Source organism: Heterocephalus glaber, unplaced genomic scaffold, assembly GCF_053883595.1.
Source record: "Heterocephalus glaber isolate CG9 unplaced genomic scaffold, H.glaber_assembly_v1.0 deba00000122, whole genome shotgun sequence".
Classification (NCBI taxonomy): domain Eukaryota; kingdom Metazoa; phylum Chordata; class Mammalia; order Rodentia; family Bathyergidae; genus Heterocephalus; species Heterocephalus glaber.
This window is the reverse complement of record NW_028258138.1, coordinates 62,098,070-62,119,590: the sequence shown is the minus strand read 5'-3', so window position 1 is coordinate 62,119,590 and position 21,521 is coordinate 62,098,070. Positions and strand designations below refer to the sequence as shown.

The 21,521-nt window shown below is 34.2% G+C and overlaps 1 protein-coding gene across 3 annotated transcripts in view; it reads left to right on the top strand.

Annotated features, from left to right (window-relative positions):
- The window catches only part of Slc9c1 (solute carrier family 9 member C1), a 129,242-nt gene that overhangs the window by 70,495 nt on the left and 37,226 nt on the right, over positions 1–21,521 (top strand). For all 3 annotated transcript variants that reach the window (XM_021263780.2, XM_004835826.4, XM_021263782.2), the window contains 4 exons: positions 837–1,013; positions 3,525–3,674; positions 5,277–5,328; positions 6,552–6,700. In XM_021263780.2, coding sequence (XP_021119439.1) covers positions 837–1,013; positions 3,525–3,674; positions 5,277–5,328; positions 6,552–6,700 — 528 coding nt within the window. The remainder of the gene's footprint in view (positions 1–836; positions 1,014–3,524; positions 3,675–5,276; positions 5,329–6,551; positions 6,701–21,521) is intronic.

The window sequence follows — 21,521 nt, the reverse complement described above, 5'->3', positions numbered from 1 at the left end:
GTTTACAACTATCCAATTCAACCTGTTTAAAAACATCCTATTGAGCTATTCCCACTCTAATGGAAAAATATATTTTATGAATAAAAACATAAATAAATAGCTTCTGAAATGTACTCATTTGAATGTTGACATGTTGATGATACCTTATGTTCTACAAATGATACATTTATTCTAAGAATTAGTGTAATTATCCAGTTAATATATTTACTAAAGAATTAGTGTAATTCCCAAGGTAATTCTGACAAAATATCTACTTTCACTTAGATTTTTAAGAAATTAAAAATTAGTTTTATTTTTCATCTTCACAAAATAAAATTACACAAGTGAATTTACTGGATAAAATATAATTACCTAATAAATACATCTTTATTTTAGTAAAATATTGCCCATGTATATCACAAAAATCTAGTTTATTTTTCTTATTAATCTGAGTCAGTTTTGGATATTAATTATGTAATACTATAAAACAATACAACACAGGATATTTAAGGTTGTTTTCAATGATAAGATGTTGTCACATTATGTTTTCATTTGGATTTACCTGCCTTTCCACTGCTACTACTTTTCTCCAGTGTAACTTTATAATTTTTTAATTTATATCTATGCTTTATAACCAATCCCAAATCAGTAGTCCTATTAATGTTCCTTTTCTATAGGATAACATGAACAATCTTGTTCTGTTTGTTTGGTTTTGTTTTCCTGGTAGTATTCAGACATGTAGGAACTTAAGGAAGAGCAAAAGAAAAAAATCTAACTTTTAATGTTTAAGATATTGTGGGTAATGGTGTAGTAAAATAAAAAAACATGACAATGTAAAATTCTTTTTAAATCAACAGCTCGCAGCAATGCAGAAGGAATATTTTTCATATGCCTGGAACCTCTTTGAGTTAGCAATTACATTCATTGGCATCCTAGATGTAATACTTTTTGAGGCCGGATTCATTGCTCATAATTTTATCTTAACTGAAATAATGGAAAATATTCCACTCCTTCGTATAGCACGTGTTTTGAAGGTAAAAAGCAAATAAATCATGCAATTTCAAATTCCTCTAGTTTCATTACTATTTTTAAAGCAACCACTCTCTATTGGGCTAATGTTTACATTTTAAATTTTAACTTCCTTTGACAAGTTATTTTTTATAATACCTTATATAAATTGCTTCTGTAAAGACATAATAACAAGATGAAACAATAGAAATCATGAGTCCTAAGAGAACCAGTTGACTTAAAACATGTATTACTTTTTTCCTCTCTTTATTAAAGGTAGGCTAACAACAGATCATTAGGTAAAGAAGAAATCAGATGATTATTGACTTGACTATCCTGAAAGGGTATGTGAGAAACAAATTACTAAGCAGATTTTGACTAATGGCCTGAGTAGATGTTTACACCTTTGCACAGGATGTTGTAAATCCTGTTGTTTTTGAAAGTGTTCATGGGAAGCTTTCTTAAAAATTTTACTAAATACTTCTGAAATCCAGCACATTTTTTTTAAGCTTTGTAATTTCTATTGAGTTTTTCAGATGAAAATTTGGTGTTGGATAGGCATTCCCTATACTTTTTAGTACCACTCCAGAGGCAAAGAACCATGACTAAGAAGTAGAACATGTAGAAATACACTAATCTCAGCTTCATAGAAACTCTTAATACTGCTTTTCTGACTGAAATTGGCATTTACCTTGTCTTTGAAGGTCAGTGCCTGGTAACTAGGTCATTGCCTAAATCACTTTTCCGTTTGGCCCATCAACAGTATTTTCTCTTGCATACGCTGGTGTGCTACCATATAAAGGAAAAACTTTAGAGATATTCTATATTTTATATATAGGTTTATGTATTGTTGGAGATGTTTTTACTGTGCTGTTTTGGACAAAATAAAGAATTCTGTGTTGAGGCAAGAAAAATAGAAATTAGTTTAGCACTAAGAGGTATAAACATATTCATCACAGCTTTCCCTTTTATAGAGAGTACATGAAAAATTCCACATTGATATAAGTACAAGTTTTGCTGAAGTAATATATGTTTTTATAGATACCTAGGGGATAAAAGATGGAAGTAGGCAGAACAAAGAGCCATGCAGAACATTCATAGGGACAAAACAAGTAGCATACATTCACACAAATCATTAACAAAGTACTCAGTTACTTTTATGTAAGTTCATAGTAGTATAGAATCATGGTATAAAAAATGACCTCTGATTCTCTAATTCATGTAACAAGTATGATGAGTAGTTTTTATTTTCTTATGATTATTTCAGTGGCATGAAACTCACTCCATGACAACACATAAAGATATATGGGTGCAGATATATTTTCTCTCTCTCTTACTCTATTCACACATAAGACACAGACAAGTATAAGCACTGTAGAAAATACAAAGCTAAATGAGCCATAGTTTATATAGAGTTTAAACTAACAGCATGGAATGTTTTTATTTATGTATTTCGTACATATATTTAGAAATGCTTTTGCTGCTGAGAGACATAAATCAAGTATGGAAGCAGTAGTCTCTCCTTTGTTAGTATTTATTAGACACTAAGTAATGACTACAGTTTAATTTGAGGAAAACAAGCCTTGTGTATTCTATAGCCTAGTTAATTCTTCCTGATAGAAAGCTATACAGAGTCCGCTGAATTGTCTAAGTGAAGGAACTGACTAACCACCTAAGAAAAATTTGTTTATATATTCAGGAAACTCTGAATCCTATGCCAAATGGTAGGCCCTTGGAATATAATGACAAATTAGATACAGTCCCTGAATCTAGGAAACTCTATAGAAATGACAAGTAATCTAGCTATGCCAATGCTGTATGGTAGGCTAAGTGCAAAATAATACAAAATACTTGAGAAAGAGAAAAGATTTCTTTTTTTAGGTGATACTTGAGCTGAATTTTCAATGATGAGTAAACTCTAGGGATTCATTATGAGTGGTTGGGGATTGTGGAGCACACATATATAGGAAAGTAAAGAGAACTGTCACCTGTGCTGAAATTAGGGAACTGCACAAGGGTAACATAGGACCTAGAGATTTAAGCCCTCAGCAAAGAAACAAGGAAAAAGGTTAATTATGGGATCAAACAGAGAGTTTGGTTGTGGTTGGGTCTCATCCACACAGATCATTTAGTAAGTTTGATAGGAGATTTAGCATGTAAATGTGGCAGCACTTTGTAGACAGTCATTTTACAACCTAAGCTCAGAAGATTAAGCATATTGTTTTCCAAAAATTGAAGCCATTTGATAACCTGCAATTTTCTGTAAGGGAAATGCATAACAAAGAAGAAAGTTATAACTTTATTTCTGTGTAACAATGTCACCCATGTGTGCCCAGTATTATTAATTATAGAGCAATAACTATAGTCATAAAGTTATAAAAGCACCATGAATAAAAGAACGAAGAATCTTGACAGTTTTCTGTAGTTACCACCTTTAAAAGCACTTAATTTCTTATATCAACTTCAGTTGAACTAATTAGTACATAAGCAAGTAAAATCTGCATAATTTACATTAAATGGTAATTCTACTTTTTCAGCTCATAACACCAAAGTTACTAGAAATAATAGATAAAAAAATGAGTCATCAGCAATCCTTTAAGTATGCAATACTGAAAGGATATATCCAAGGTGAAATAGATGTAATGAATATAATTGATGAGATTGCAACTTCTAAGCAGGTTAAAGAGGTGAGTAAAATCTTAAATAATAGAAAAAGACTTACTCCTTCCACTGCTCTGCTGCCCTCACCCATCATGTCCTTGGTCAGTACATTTACATACCATCTTTGACTTCAAGTTTGATAATTAATTTCTGCAAAAACTTAAACTGGTCTACATTTAAATTACTCACATATCTTCTTACTGAGATGCCTGTACCATGCTAGCATGATATGAGAAGTCACCTTTCTGCCTTAGTAAGACAGATCAGCATTCTCCCAAGGCAGGCTCCAGGATACGCCAGGCTATAGGTGTATTAAATAGGAACCATCAGAAAGTAAGGAGTGATGCTTTGGTTGAAGGGAGGTTCCTCATAATACCCCAATGCTCCATCAATCTCTTATCTTTGTTTTTTCATAGTAAACAATAAAGGAAATAAAAACAAGTGATCTGGAATATAGAAAGAAGAAAACAATAATTCATATATAGGAAACCTTGTCAGACTTTTTCATTACGCAGATGAGAAACAGGAGACTAAGAGAGGTTAAATGATTTTACCCCAAGTCCCATGATTAGTAAATAGAAAAGATAGTTTTAAGGCCCTAAATTCTAACTTTTTTCTAAATTGAGACAGACTATCAGTGATATGTGCCTGCCAATTTGTTGATGAGGTAGAATTCAATATTTACCTTCCAAGGCAATTTGCAACTTTGGGATGTTATTCTTTATATGCTCAAAGTTTTGTAGTTGAGAAAAGTGTACACTCAATATGTAATAAAACACAAAAAGTAGTATTTTTGTCTCTTTAGCACCTACAACTTTAAAACTATTTGCCTGAATGTTACTACTTTTTCTCACCACTGATACATTGAACTAGAATTTGAGGATGCAAAGAAGAAAATACAAAAGGATTTAGGTGTCTAAAATATTGACCCAACTTTATTCTCATTTAGGCTATCACACACCTTGACCATACCTACTTATTCGAGTTTGAAAGCTATTCCATTGTCTCTGATTTGGAAGTTCCATAAAGCTGAATGAGGAAGTACCTTCCACACATTTCAGAATCAGTAGTACCCTAAAGCAAGTTACCTTAAGGAATAATATATGAAATACTTTTAGTCTTCTCAAAATCAACCTAAGTAATAGTACTTCTTATCTTCTGCATCACTCTTGCTGAAGCCAAAGCTTCTGAAGCTGGGATGTAGCTCAGTGGTGGAGAATGTGGAGTTCAATCAGCAGTGACAGAAAGAGAAAGAAGAAAAAAGCCTCTCATGGTACAAAATTCAGCTTGAATCCCTAAAAAGCTTTCACCATATCCATCATACTTTTTTATAAGGTCAATAGATTAGGTTTAAAATCTATCAGTTGGAAATCCAAAGGGGTGTGTGTGTGTGTGTGTGTGGTATTAAACCTAGGACCTGCAGCCCGAGTTACATTCTTGGTCCTTTTTAATTTTTATTTTTGAGACAGGATCTTGCTAAGTCACTCAGTTACTTAGGCTGGGCTCAGACTTGTGATCCTCCTGTCTCAGCCTCCCAGAGGGCTAAAATTTCAGGTGTGTGCACAAAGACGTTTTTATAATGGTACTTTTTTTTTTTGCAATGGACGTAACTTTCTTTTGTCCTGTAGATGTTATTAAAGCGGGAAACAAGGAATATGGAACGTGCTATGAAAGAGCTAGGTACGTACGCATCTTTCATCCTAAATATTTTACATTACCATCTCTTATCATCATAACTCTAGAAAAACTGTGGTTTTCATAATTAAGCTATCTGAAAGGAAACCTAATCCCTAATAATAATAAAGTAGATAATCTCAACAACAAATATGATTGTGTTTTCCAGTATAGATGGGTAGAGTGTAATAGTCTCTCTCCATACTCATTCTCTCTGCCTAATAAAACAATGAAGACCTTTTAATTTCTTTTTAAATGATCTACATTAGCATGTCTTAATTACGCATGACATTTTATAGCCTCATTAACTCTATTTCCTTCCAAACCAAAAATATTGGTATCTTTTTGAATGACACAAGGAAAGAAGTTACTGTTCCTCTCCACTGGCCATAGAGCTTCCATTCAAGGATTCAGGCTTTATAATGAGTTGAAATTAGAACAGAACCTTGCAGACCTCCATCAGGACTGCAGAGAAGCTCAGCACTCATACATGCCAACAACCTATTCTCTGCCAGGTCACACTCCTGGTGCAGAACAAATTCTGGCAGAGAAACAGGCACCCTGATAATGTAATAACGCTCATGTGTGAGGATGAGAAAAGGATTTGATACCAGGTGGAAGGGAGCTAAAGAACATAAAGCAAACTTGAGAATGAGGCCAGGTTTGAAAAATCTAGTACAGCAAATAAGTACCAGGACAGACAAGAGGTTACAATCAAGGGAAAGCCCAAATGTAGAATTAAATTTTAATAGAAGTCCAGAATCCAATAAAATGAGCAGAAAAGCATAGACGGCTAAGCTGTCTAGATACTGGCATGTTGAACAGACAGTGACCCAGGATGAGTGAAAGGATTTAGTCAAAAGCCATATTTGAGCACACAGTGTATGGTCAGAAGTCCTGGAAAGTGGATCGTGAACACCAGAACTAGAGCCCCAAGAAGGCTCCCAGTGTCCAGTTCAGGTGGATCAATATATCTGCTATCCTAAGGACTGGGCCTCTCTTTCCTCTTCCAGATTAGCATGAGTGTGTGGGCTGCCAAGAATATGACAGCATTCTGGCACTATCTGCAAATGAGAATTGATTATAGTGGGGCGTTCAAGGAGAGATACATGTCCCCGTGTTGAAAATTGTACTCCATGAGTTTAGAGAAGAGACATTAGCTTATTATCCACATGAACCATTTAAGATAATGCTCTTATTTCATCTGAAAATCTGTGATTATTTTTCAGGCTACTTAGAGTATGATCACCCAGATATAGGTGTCACTATGAAAACAAAGGAGGAGATTAATGTCATGCTCAATATGGCTAAAGAAATTCTCAAGAGTTTCGGGACAAAAGGAATTATTAATAAAAATGAAAGTGCTGAAATTAATAAGGTAAGATATTTTCAGAACAAATATGTTACTAAATATATAGGCATTCATGATCATGAATTCCCCTACATTTTAGTTTATTCTATGCCATGAAAGTTAAAGCATATAAGCTGCCTCTTTAGATATAGTATTGACCCAATCTTTTCTTCTTTTATTTAAAATTAATTTTATTGTTACACTTGATATACATAATGATCAAATTCATCACAGGGAATTTGTACCTGTACATGATATATCTTGATTTTTTTCCCCCATACACCTCCCCTTCCTGCAGTCTTTCTTCTCCTCCTCATTTACAAAAGCTTTGCTTCCATTTTTTCCTTCTATTCTCTTTCCCCTTCCTGCCCTTCCTCCTCCCATCTCCTTTGCATCTTTTCCATTTGAACATTTTCTTTCTACTTCCCAATACCTATCATGCATTTTGGTCCTTATTTATCCTTTCAGTTTCTCACATAAGAGAAACAATGCTATATTTAAATGTGTGTGCCCTATGTTCTCAAGGTGCATCTATTTACCTAAAAATGTCTCCAGTTTATTCTTTATGAAAGTGTAGTACTCCATGGTATATAAATTCCATGTGTTTTTTATCCATTCATCCATTTCTAGGCCTCTGGGCTGTTTCCAAGATTGATTTGTTTATTACAAAGATTGATTTATTTATTACAAATTGGGCTACCATAAACATGGGTGTGCACATATTGCTGTGGTATTATGCTTTTAGCTCTTTCAGGAAAATACCAAGAAAGGAAATAGCTGGGTGAGATGGAACCTCTAGTTTTACTTTTTGAGGAAATCTGCGCACTGATATCCACAGTGGTTGCAGCATTCTACTCCCCCCAACAGTGGAGAAAGGTTCCTTTATTGATATATTGGAGAAGGGTTCCAATATTGATTTGTTATTGGTTGGTTTCTTGATGATAGCCATTCTTTCTGGAGTGAATTGGAATCTCAGTGTTAGCTTAATTTGCATTTCCCAAATAACCAGTGATGCTGAACATTTTTTTCATATATTTATTTGCTGTTTGTACTTCTTCATCTGAGAAATGCTTGTTCATTTCATATACCCATTTTTGGATTGCTGACCCAATTTTAAAAACATTGAATGACCATTTGCACACATTCTTCATTTTTAATTTTACATCTCCTTATGCAAAGGTACTGTTAACACCCACAGCTCTAATTCTTTACAGATCTAGTTGTCAAGCAGCAAGATGACATTGCATCATAACCCAGCACATAATACTGTCTTTAAGAAACCACATCAGCATTATTTGGTAAATTTTTATGCATAGACCTGACTTGGAGGGTAATATTAACATTCCTCATAAAACAGGTAGCACATGTACTCCAACAAAAGGGAAGTGTAACTTTAATATAAGATAAAATGTTATTCTTTATGCTTTAAAACTCTGAGAAACCATAAAAGCAGACAATAAAAGGTTCTTTAATTCTAGATTCCATAACTGAACACTATCCTATTAGTTGCCTTTGAGGATTGCTCATTAGCTTTATAAGGTCAACTTCAAATATAAAAGCACTTAGTTTACCAGGAAAAGTATACTTAACCAATTACATGTTACATAAAATATATCTTTTAAGAAAAACTGACTTTAAAAAGATTGCATCATTGATGTATAATAATTTCAAAAACTGTAACTCTTAAGAGAAAAATGCACTACTTTAAAATCTTTCATTTTTTAGGATGCCATGTTTTGAGAATTCAGTACTTTATATATTCTAAACTTCATCAAAATATTTTGTAATGATTTTTTTTTTTTTTTTGGTACCTGGGATCAAACTCGGGTCCTTCTGCTTGTGAGGCAGGTGGTGGAACCACTGAGCTAAATCTCTGTCCCTTTGGAATGATTCTTAAAGCTAATAACATCTAAAGAAATGTGTTAGAATGTCTGTGAAATGGTTGTCTAACACACATTTATTTTTACTATCAACATCCATTAAGAGAGTTCATAATTTGATAAATACTTAAAACTTCATTTAAACATGCTACACAAATATTTAGTGTTTGGGGCATTAAAATTTGAATAATGCTAGCATACAGACAACTTTTACAAAAAGTTTCAGGAGCAAAAGTTTTGGGAATGTTTAGATAAGAGAGGAATGCATCTACCTAAGTCTTCAATTTTAGAATTAATCCTCAAAAAGATGGTATATTTGATCACTACCATTTTGGGGAAGACTTCAGGAAAGATTCTAATATTTATACTTTTAATGCTCATAACTTTTTATATTTTAACATCAATCACAAGCTAATCCACTTTCCACTGAGACTGAAAATGCTATTGTAATGTCATTCTGGTAAGTTCAGCTACAAAATTATTCAATTCTGTAGCTGAAGCACCAAAGAAATTATAGAGAACATATAAATGAATGACATGGCTGTGTTGCTTCTCCCAGAAAAAAATTTAGAAAAGGAAATATCAAGCACAATTTTCCCTACAGATAAAGAATATATATACCCAAAAGGAAAAAAAATAGAAATGCTTCATGATAAAAAAAAAAATCAACTAAACACAGAAGGCAGTAATAAAAGAAAAAATCAACTAAACAAAAAATAACAAAGTAATATAGTACAAAAGATAGGAATTTAGGAGATGTCTATAAAGAAAATTACAAGTGTCTCCATATCAGTAATTACTTTAAATTACTTTTAAAACTTCATCAAAGTGTTACTTATTAACAAAACAAAAAGATAGCCCACAGAATGAGAGTGAATATTTGTAAACTGTATATCAAAGTATTAATAATACTTTGTATATAAAGAACTCCGATAACACAACCTAAAGATCCAAAAATGAACAAACAATTTGAGCAGGCACTCCTCCAAAGAAGATATATAAGTGGCCAATGAGCACACAGAAATATGTTAAACATTACTAAACATTAAGAAAATGCAAATAAAACTAAAATGAGATACCTCCGTCCATTCATTAGGATAGCTACAATGGAAACAAACACAAAATAGCACATGTTGGTGACAATGTGGAAAAATTGGAATTTTTGTACACTGTTGGTAGAAATATAAAATGGTACAGTCTCTGTGAAAAAGGGGGTATGGTTCTTAAATGCAATGAAAGTTGCTATAAGATATAAGGCATATAAGACATGCTATAAGCCCCATAATAATCAATAATAGAGAAATAGAGTATAATTAGAAAAACTAAATCAAGGGAACAGACTTGAGACCAGTAGTAAACCTAACTTATGGATAGTAATCTAACATATAATGTGAAATCAATACAGAAAATTATGAGAAAATAGTCAATTAATGATTCAAAATTCATATAAAAACATTAGATCCACACTTTACATATTTGGAAATGAAAACTTTCAGATGAAATGATAATTTAAACATTAAAATGTATGAAACTGTTAAAATAAGATACGGAGAACATCTTCATGTTAATTATGTAAAAAAGCTTTACTAAACACACAAAAAATCCAGAAGTTACATTTTAAAAAGTGAGTAGATGCTCTTACATACAATTTTTTTAGTTTTTATTTTTTATTAGTACATGTTTGCATTACACAATGATTGCATTCCTTGTGAGAAGCTGGTATATGTACCATAGCATATTTTAATTCTCTTTTTATCCCCTTTCCCTCCCCTTCTTCCATTTCTTGATCCTCTTTCCACAGTCATTTGCAGGAAAACAGATTAATCTTGAGATCATAATGTTAAGTGAAATATATCAGACACACAAGCTTAAGTACTGAATGGTTCCTCTTATATGAAAACTCAAAATAAAAATAAAGGGCAAAATAAAAAATGGATAATAGGAGATAGATTTTGTACATATAATTTAAAACTTCCTATATTGAAAATGAATTACAGGCCTGGTGTGGTGGCACACACCTGTAAATCCAGTACTCGGCAGGCAGAAGCTGGACTGAGAGTTCAAGGCCAGCGTAGGCTACAAAGTGAGTTCAAGACCATGAACTATGTAGCGAGACTCTATCTCAAAGAGAGAGAGAGAGAGAGAGAAGAAATGAAAAAGCAAACTAGAGCTTGGAAGAGAACATTTGTAACACAGATTGCACATAAAGTTGTGACAGCAATAGCTCCTAAACAGATCCACCAAATCAATGAAAAAGGGACAAAGAGTCCTACAGAAAGTGAGGAAAGAATCTGAAACAGGTTACAAAAAATGCCAATGAATATTTGAAAAGATATTTGAAATCTCTAAAAGCCGTGGAATTGAAATTGAAGTATTTTCTTTACAAAATAGAAACTAAGAAAATAGAAACTAAAGATAAATTTTTTGCACCTTGAACAATAATGAAAAAACTGTCAGCTTATGAGAAAAATCAACTTGAATATGGTAAAGTAAAAATGGAAATCATAACAGCCATTTTGGAGGACGATTTAAAAATACAACTTTAAAAATACATACCATTTAAACTAGCAATTTCAAATGTAGGACTCTCCACATATTCAAAAACAGACAAAAATATATCTTCAGGGGCTGGGGATTTAGCTCAGTGGTTCTGCCACCTGCCTCACAAGTGCAAGGTACTAAGTTTGATGCCCAGTACCAAAAAAAAGTATCTTCAAACATATATTAGGAACACTCCACATATCTACAGTTGGAAATAATTATGTAAATTGTGATAGTCATGTAAGCAAAAATTATATGTAACTAAACACAAGAAAAATCTACATGTACATATGAAAACTAAACCAAGATACATTGTTAGTAGGAAAAAATTGTAAAATAACATATATATAGGATAATCATCTTACATTTTAAAATATTTTTCTGTATATACATGTCTATATATTTTGAAAAACCTAGATAAATACATATAAAATTCTTAATATTAGTCCCACCTGGAGGAATGAGTAGGAAGGAAAGAAAAACAATGAAGAGAACCCTACAACTTTTTTCTCGTTTTTCATATTGTTTGAAGTTTTTGCTTAAAAATGTTCTCATGTATCATTTGTATAAGTAGTAAGATGATTTTTAAAAGAATATTTTGGCTGATATATGGTATCTCAAGCCCTGCATTTGCCATGATTTTCCTGAGGTATCCAGCTTGGCTTCTTTGTAGCAAGCCATCATTACCACACAATGCCTGTAAGCCCTGTACAAATAAAGGAACTTGCCATATTAAATATACATTATTTTTAGTTTAATGTTTAATTTATAGTTTAATGGTTCAGTCTGTAATTCTGTCCTGAGATCTGTGAAAATGGACAACTTTCCTGAAGAAGAAACATAAAACACTAAAAGGAAATTTTCAAAGATCATAGTAAAGTAATGCACCAAGGAGAATAATGAAAGCTTGAAAAACAGTAAGAGTAAATCTTTACTTCCTTGATCCTTAAAGCACCCATATAATGGGCACAATTTTTGTTGTCCCTATTTTTATGGGAAGAAACAAAGGTACAATTGCCCCTAAGTCAGACATCTAGTAAGGTTGTTTTGTGATCCAGGCATTCTAATTCCAGAACCTATGTTGTTACACTAAAAACAAAAAGAGGCAAAATTAGAGAAAGTTATCTAAGGGTTTTAAACTTTAAAAAAATTCAAGAAGATATAATTGATTAAAAGGAAAGCTTACCCTGTAGGAAAGAGAAGTGATGAGCAGAAGCAGCAACATTTAGAGTGCTATATGTAAAGATGCTATATTAAAGTTAACATTGTTCCTATGTGGATAATCAACTGATATAGCACCATTTATGAAAAACTATCCCACTTCACTGCACTGTAATGGAGACTTAGTCATAAAATAAATGGCTGCATGAGTGGATACATTTCTGGACTCCTTTTGATTTCAGTTTCATATTGACTCATCATTGAACCAAATCACATTGTCTTAAAATTATTAAAACTTAACAAATCTTTGTATCTGATTGTATCTGATCCAGCTTTGTTTATCAGGATTGTTTAAAGTAATTTTTGCATTTTATATTTTTACATAAATTTTAAGGAGAACTTGAAAATTTTCACAAAGTAGTACAGTGAAATTTCCACTGAGATTCCAGTTACACATTCACAACGGGGCATAATTCATATGTCTTGCTGCTCGATGGCTCTGAATCACCAGTGGTACATGCATGACTGTCTTATCCAGCAGCATGTGACAGTTTCATTGAGTAGTGTAAGCTGACAGATAGGACAGTCATGCGTGTACCAGCAGGAATGTGCTAAATCTTTTTATCAATTGGGAAGAATTGACATCTTTGTAATATTGACTCAATCTATTAACATGGTATCTTTCCAATTAGATTTGAGTTTTGTATCAACATTTTCTTCTGTGTACAGTTCCTGCACTATTTCTCTCATGAATCTAAACCTTTATCTCACACTATACATAAAAAATCAGTTCCAGATATATATAAAATTGTAAAGGTATAAGCATCTAGATGACAACATAAAATAATTTTCATTATATTGACATGGGCAATAATTTCCTAAGCAGGACACAAAATTGGATCTAAGTAGCATTAAAAGTGATACCTTATTTAAAAATTAAGACAATGAGAAAAGTAACACAAAAAGGTAGAGGATACTTGCAAGATGAATATATTTGAGAAAGACTCCAGAAGATATTTTTTTAAAAACTTTCACAAATCAACAAGAACAAATCAAAATTCTTCTTTTTAAAAAATGGGCCAAAAAAATGGGCAAAAGGCATGAAAAGGCACCTCACAACAGAATGCATTCAAATGGCCAGTAAATATAAAGATGCCGAATATTAACATAACTCTAATGCAAATCGCAACCAAGATGAAATATCCATACAAAACCAGCAAAAATTTCTTATTTTATTAATCAACAACATCAAGTGTAGAAAATGATAGGGAACTGGGACACTAGAGTAGGAGTGGAAATAAATGCAACACTTTGGAAAATTCTTTGGCAATTGTATTAGTCAGCTTTTCTGTTGCTGAGGCACAATACCAGACATCCACAACATTAAGGAGAGAGACTGAATTTGCCTCATGGTTTCAGGAGGTTCTATCTATAATTATCTGACTCCAAAGCAGAAACATCATGGTGGAAGACATGGCCAGGAAGTAGAGTAGGGAAAGAATATGAAAGAGTAAGGGGCCAGAAACCTAAGCTCAAGCCTCCATGAGCCACCAAGATGTACCCACTAAGGGCTTTATCAATCCATTGGAAGGTCCCAAACCCAATCAAGTTGACACAATTAAGCTTAATTGTCACAGTAATATCTAATGAAGTTGAACATATGCACATCTTATGACCTAGCATAAAGCCAACAGAAATATGTACATATAAATACCAAATAAATACTCATAGCAGTATTACTCAGATAGACACAAAATGAAACAATCCAAGTGGCAATTAATAACAAATACATGTCATAGATGAATCTCAGAAACATAATATTGAACAAATGAAACCAAACACAATTGAATAGATAGTCTTTCTTTCATGCAAATAAAAGTCACAAGCAGTAAAAGCTACACAATGGTGATAGAAGAGTGGCAGTTATATTTGGATAGGAGTGATGATTAAAAGAAAATATCTTAGCCCACCGCCTGCACCTAGGAGCTGAGCCTTTTGGACTACCATACCACCGCCCCCAGAGATGAGGACCAAAGCCCTCCCCATCCCAGCACCAAGGAGGTGAACTGTGTGGGCGCCAGCATTACAACCCCACCCACTGAAATGAGAAGATACATAAACAAGACTCAAAACTGACATCCAGATCACCTAAACCAACCCCAAAGGGAAACAAAAAGGAGCAATCTGATACTCAAGCACCTGGACTGCTTGAACTGGAAATAAAAGAGGAACTGGGAAAAATGAAATCAGAAATAATGTCTCAAATAACAGCACAGATTGTGACCATAGTACAAGACATGATTAATCAATCTAGAGCAGACACAGATTAAAAAAAAAAACAAGAGGAGCTGAGGAAAGTGATGGAATCCCAACATAAAAAACAAATGGAATCCATGAAACAAACGAAAACAGATTTCCAGGAGATTAAAAATTCCATTAAAAGTCTATGCAGCAAAATGAGCCAATGTGAGGACAGAATTTCAGATATAGAAGACAAGATTGCAATTACTGACCAAGAAAAGAAAACTTTCTTTAAAATGATAAGGGACCAGGAGAAATCAATCCAGCAGCTGCTAGATGATGCAAAAAATAACATAAGACTGATTGGAGTCAATGAAGAAACAGGAGAGAGTGCAGATGACATAAAAAAACTCTTCACAGGCCCAAATCCATTCAATTAGGAATGAAAAGGGTGAAATTACAACAGATCCAGCAGAAATTCAGAGGATCATCAATACCTACTTCCAGAACCTATACGTCAATGAGATGGAAAACACAGAAGAAATGGACAGATTCCTAGATACATATGAATTACCAAAGTTGAACAAAGAAGACTTAAAAATTCTAAACAACCCAATATTAACCAATGAAATTGAAAATGTAATTAAAAACGTATCAACTAAGAAAAGCCCGGGCCCTGATGCCTTCACTGCTGAATTCTACAAGACATTTAGAGAGGAACTACTGCCACTACTATTTAAACTCTTTAATGAAATTGAAAGGGAAGCAATACTCCCAAATTCATTCCTGGAAGCAAGCCTCACCTTGATCCCCAAAGCAGAGAAAGACCCAACTGAAAAGGAAAACTATAGGCCAATCTCACTAATGAATATAGATGCAAAAAACCTTAATAAGATAATGGCAAACAGAATGCAGAAGATCATCAAGAAGATCATACACCCTGATCAAGTGGGATTCATCCCAGGGATGCAGGGATGGTTCAACATACATAAATCAATCAATGTAATACACTATATCAATAGAGCCAAGGACAAAAACCATATGATTATCTCCATAGATGCAGAAAAACATTTGACAAAATCCAACATTCAGTTATGATAAAAACCCTACAAAAAATTGGAATAGATGGTCTCTAACTCAAAGTGATAGAAGCCATCTCTGAAAAACCACCAGCCAATATCATACTAAATGGTCAAAAACTGTAATTCTTCACATTAAAATCAGGAACAAGACAAGGATGTCCACTATCACCACTCTTGTTCAATATAGTTCTGGAAACATTAGCTATGGCAATTAGGCAAGAGAAAGAAATAAAAGGAATAAAGATAGGAAATGAAGAAGTCAAATTGTCATTATTTGCAGATGACATGATACTCTATATAGAAGACCCCAAGAACTCCACCAAAAGTCTTCTACACTGAATAATCAAATTCAGTCAAGTAGCTGGTTACAAGGTCAACACACGAAAATCAATAGCTTTCCTCTACACCAATGACAGACTCACTGAGAGAGAAATAGGGCAAATAATTCCTTTCACAATAACATCCAAAAAACTGAAATACCTAGGAATCAACCTAATGAAAGAAATCAAAGACCTCTTCTCTGAAAACTATGGCACTCTGAAAAGAGAGATTGAAGATGATATCAGAAAATGGACAGACATCCCCTGCTCCTGGGTAGGAAGGATTAATATAGTGAAAATGGCCATACTTCCAAAGCTGCTATATAGATTTAATGAAATTCCAATTGAGATCTCAACAGCATACTTCATAGACCTTGAGAAAAGAATCCAAAAATTCATTTGGAAAAAGAAGAGACCCAGAATGGCAAAAGCAATTCTAGGTAACAGAGACATGGCAGGGGGTATCACAATCCCCAACCTGCAACTCTACTACAAAGCTACTGTGATAAAAACAGCATGGTACTGGCAAAGAAACAGACCTGAGGACCAGTGGAACAGATTAGAAGATGCAGAAACAATGCCAGACACACTCAGCCATCTCATCTTCGATAAAGGAGCCAAACACCCTCACTGGAGGAAAGATAGTCTCTTTAATAAATGGTGCTGGAAAAATTGGGCTTCAACTTGCCAAAGATTAAAATTAGACCTAACCTATATCTCTCACCATGCACTAAACTAAAATCAAAATGGATTAAAGATCTAAATATTAAAATAGAAACTCTGAACCAGTTGGAACAGAGGTCAGGTAGAACTCTTGAAGACATCGGTGTAGGAAAAGATTTTATGAACAAAACCTCAGTTGCCCATAAACTAGCACAAACAATCAACAACTGGGATCTCTTCTTATTAAAAGGCTTCTTCACAGCAAGAGAAACCACCAGCAGTGTGAAGGGACAACCCACAATGTGGGAAAAAAATCTTCACCTGCTCTTCCTCAGACAAAGGTCTACTATCTTGACTCTATAAAGAACTCAAAAAGATCAGACCTCCCAAATTTAAAGACCCAATCCAAAAATGGGCATCTGAAATGAAAAGACATTTCTCAGACAAAGAAGTAGAAGTAGCAAATAAATATATGAAAAAATGTTCAACATCACTGGTCATTCAAGAGATGCAAATGAAAACAGTGCTGAGATTCCACCTCACTCCAGAAAGAATGGCTGCTATCAAGAAATCAACCAATAACAAGTGCTGGTAGGGCTGTGGGGAAAGAGGAACCCTGCTCCACTGCTGGTGGGAGTGTAGACTGACACAACCACTGTGGAAATCAGGATGGAGGCACCTCAAAGAACTAGGACTGGAAGTCCCATTTGATCCCACTATTCCACTGCTGGGGATCGTCCCCAAAGAATTAAAAGAATCATACCACAGTGATATATGTGCACCCATGTTCATAGCAGCACAGTTTCTGATAGCTAAAACTTGGAAACAGCCCAAATGCCCATCAACTGGAGACTGGATAAAGAAAATGTGGTTTGGGGGCCAGGGATTTAGCTCAATGGTTTTGCCGCCTGCTGCGCAAGTGCAAGGTCCCAAGTTCGATCCCTGATACCAAAAACAAAAACCAAAAAAAAACAAACCCTGAGTTGAAAATGTGGTTTTTTTAATAAAATGGAGTACTACTCAGCTATAAAAAATGAAAAATTAGAGACATTTATAGCTAAGTGGATGCACATTGAGGCAATACTCTTAAGTGAAATAAATAGGACACACATGTATAAATACTGAATAGTTTCTCTGGTGTGAGAAACTGAAAGTGTAAATAAGGACTAAATGTATAATAGGTAATGTGAAATAGCAAGAAAAGGGCAAAGGGGAAGGAAGTGGGAGGGCTAGGGGAAAGGATAGAAGGCAGTGGGATTAATATGAGAAAATGGAAAAATAGAAACAAAATCTTTGTAAATAGGGAGGACTGGAGGGGTTGAAGGGAGGGCTGGGCAAGGGTGAAAAATAAGAACCAAGAGAGATTATGTAGAGGTGCAAATTTCCAATGATGAATGTCATTATATTGTATACCTAAAATGTACCAATGATTAGAATGAATAATCAATAATGCAAAATAGGAAGAAAAGGTCCAAAGGGGTAGGGTTAGTGGGAGTGGCAGGGGAAAGGAAAGAAGGGAAAGGAAAAATGATAAGAAATGGAAAAAATGGAAATAAAGTCTTTATAAATAGGGAAGGGTGGAGGGTGTGAAGGGAGGGTTAGGAAGGGGAAAAAATAAGAACAAGGATGCATTATGTAAAGGTACAATTCCCAATGAGAAATGTAATTGTGTTGTGTACTTAAATGTACCAATAAAAGAATTTAATAAAAAAAAAACTCTGCAGAAGTAATGGCAGAAAACTTCCCAAGCAGGGGAAAGGAACTTGACATACAGATAAGTGAGGCATATAGGACCCCAAATAGCCTTGATCAAAAAAAATCTACACATAGGCATATAATTGTTAAGATTCCAGAAACACAACAGAAGAACAAAATTCTGCAGGGAGCTAGAAAAAAGAAACAAATCACATACAAAGGAAAGCCCATCAGAATCACAGCAGACTTCTCAACACAAAGCCTCGAGACAAGAAGAGCTTGGAGTGATGTATTGCAAGCCCTAAAAGAAAACAGCCTCCAACCCAGATTGAGGTACCCTGCAAAACTATCTTTCAAAATGGATGGAGAAATAAGATACTTTCATGACAAAGAGCACCTGAGGAAGTTCATGAATGGCAAATCAGCACTCCAAAAAATTTTAGACAATATCCTAGGAAAAGACAGTGAGAATCACAACCCCTGGAAGCCCAGCAGAATGAATCCTTCTGGCATGACAAGGAGGTAAACAAAAAGGGGGGAAATCCAACAAACAGAAAAAGTCATGACAATGATAAGTCAATATGTATGAGTCATAACCATCAATGTTAATGGTCTCAACTCACCAATCAAAAGAAATAGACTGGCAGAATGATTCAAGAAGCAAGAACCAACAATATGTTGCATACAAGAAATGCACTTAATTCAAAAAGAAACCCATAGACTGAAAGTTAAAGGGTGGAAAACAATCCTCCATGCAGCAGGAACTCCCCAAAAAAGCAGGAGTAGCTACCCTTTTTGCAGTTCAAGTGAATTTCAAACCAACACTGATTAAGAGAGACAAAGAAGGACTCTACATACTTGTAAAGGGAACAATCCAAGAGAAAGACATGACAATCATAAACATATATGCAACAAACACTAGTGCACCCAACTATATAAAACAAATACTAACAGACATGAAAAATCAAAGAAGCACTGATGCAAGAGTACTGGGGGATCTTAATACCCTACTGTCACAAATAGATCAACTAGACAAAAAATAACAAAATACTAGAACACAATCAAACTCGTGAACAAATGAACTTAACAGATGATAACAGAGTGTTCCACCCCACAAAATCAGAATACACATTCTTTTCAGCTGCACACGGGGTTGTTCTCCAAAATAGACCACATACTTGCTAATAGAACATTTTTAAGTAAGTGCAAAGGAATTAAAGTTATCCCCTGTGTACTAGCAGATCATAGTGTGATGAAATTGAAGATCAATGGCAAAAGAAAGAGCAAGAATTTCATAAACACATGGAAATTGAATGACACATTTCTGAATACCCAAAGGGTCACAGAGGAAATTACAGAGGAAATTAAAGAAGAAATCAGGCAGTTCCTACAATTAAATGACAATGACAGTACAACATATGGGAACCTATGGGCACAGTGAAAGCAACTGTATGAGGGAAATTCATAGCGGTGAATACTCATATTAGGAAAACAGAGCAAGCTCAATTAAACAACCTGATACTGAACCTCAAGCTTTTAGAAAAAGAAAAGCAGGACAAACCCAAAGCTCATACAAGGGAGGAAATTATAAAGTTCAGAGGAGAAATCAATGCAATGGAGACTAAGAGAATGATACAGAAAATCAGTGAACCAAAGAGTTGGTTCTTCAAAAGAATAAAGAAAATTGACAAACCCTTAGCCAACCTTGTGAAAAAAGGAAAGAAAAGGCCCAAATCCATGCAATTAGGAATGAAAGGGGTGAAATTACAATGGACCCAGCAGAAATCCAGAGGATCATCAATACCTACTTTGAGAACCTATATACCAATAAGATGGAAAATACAGAAGAAATGGACAGATTCCTAGATACATTTGAATTGCCAAAATGGAACAAAGAAGACCTAAAAATTCTAAACAACTCAATATCAAATAATGACATTGAAAATGTAATAAAAAACTTACCAACTAAGAAAAACCTGGGTCCTGATGACTTCACTGCCTAATTCTATAAGACATTTAGGGAGGAACTACTGCCACTATTGTTTAAACGCTTCAATGAAATGGAAAGAGAAGCAATACTCCTGAATTCATTTCTGGAAGCAAGCATCACCTTGATCCTCAAAGCAGAGAAAGACCCAACCAAAAAAGAGAACTATAGGCCAATCTCAGTAATGAACATAGATGCAAAAATCCTTACTAAGATACTGGCAAATAGAATGCAAAAGATCATCAAGAAGACCATACACCCTGACTGAGTGGGATTAATTCCAGGGATGCAGGGATGGTTCAACATGAACAAATCATACAATGCAATACACTATATCAATAGACCCAAGAACAAAAACCATATGATCATCTCCATAGATGCAGAAAAAGCATTTGACAAAATCTAACGTGCATTTATGATAAAAACCCTACAAAAAATTGGAATAAATGGTCTCTACCTCAATCTGATAAAAGCTATCTATGAAAAATAACAGCCAATATCATATTAAATGGTCAAAAACTGTAATCCTTCACACTAAAATCAGGAAGGAAGAAGACAAGAATATCCACTATAAGCACTCCTGTTCAATATAGTCTTAGAATCATTAGCCACAGCAATTAGACAAGAGAAAGAAATAAAAGGAATAAAGATAGGAAATGAAGAAATCAAATTGTCATTATTTGCAGATGACATGATACTCTATATAGAAGACCCCAAGAACTCCACCAAAAGTCTTCTAGGCTTAATAACCAAATTCAATAAAGTAGCTGGATACAAGGTCAACACACGAAAGTCAATAGCTTTCCTCTACATGAACAACAGACTCGCTGAGAAAGAAATAGGGCAAATAATTCATTTCACAAAGGCATCCAAAAAAATGAAATATCGAGGAATCAACCTAACAAAAGAAATCAAAGACCTTTTCTCTGAAAACTATAGCACTCTGAAAAGAGAGATTGAAGATGATATCAGACAATGGAAAGACATCCCTTGCTCCTGGATAGGAAAAATCAACATAGTGAAAATGGTCAAACTTCCAAAAGTGCTATATAGATTCAATGCAATCCCAATTGAAATTCCAGCAGCGTACTTCATGGACCTTGAGAAAAAAATCCAAAAATTCATTTGGAAAAAGAAGAGACCCAGAATGGCAAAAGCAATTCTAGGTAACAGAGACATGGCAGGGGGTATCACAATCCCCAACCTGCAACTATACTAAAAAGACACTGTGAATTAAAAAAAAAATAAAACAGCCTGGTACTGGCAATGAAAAAGAAC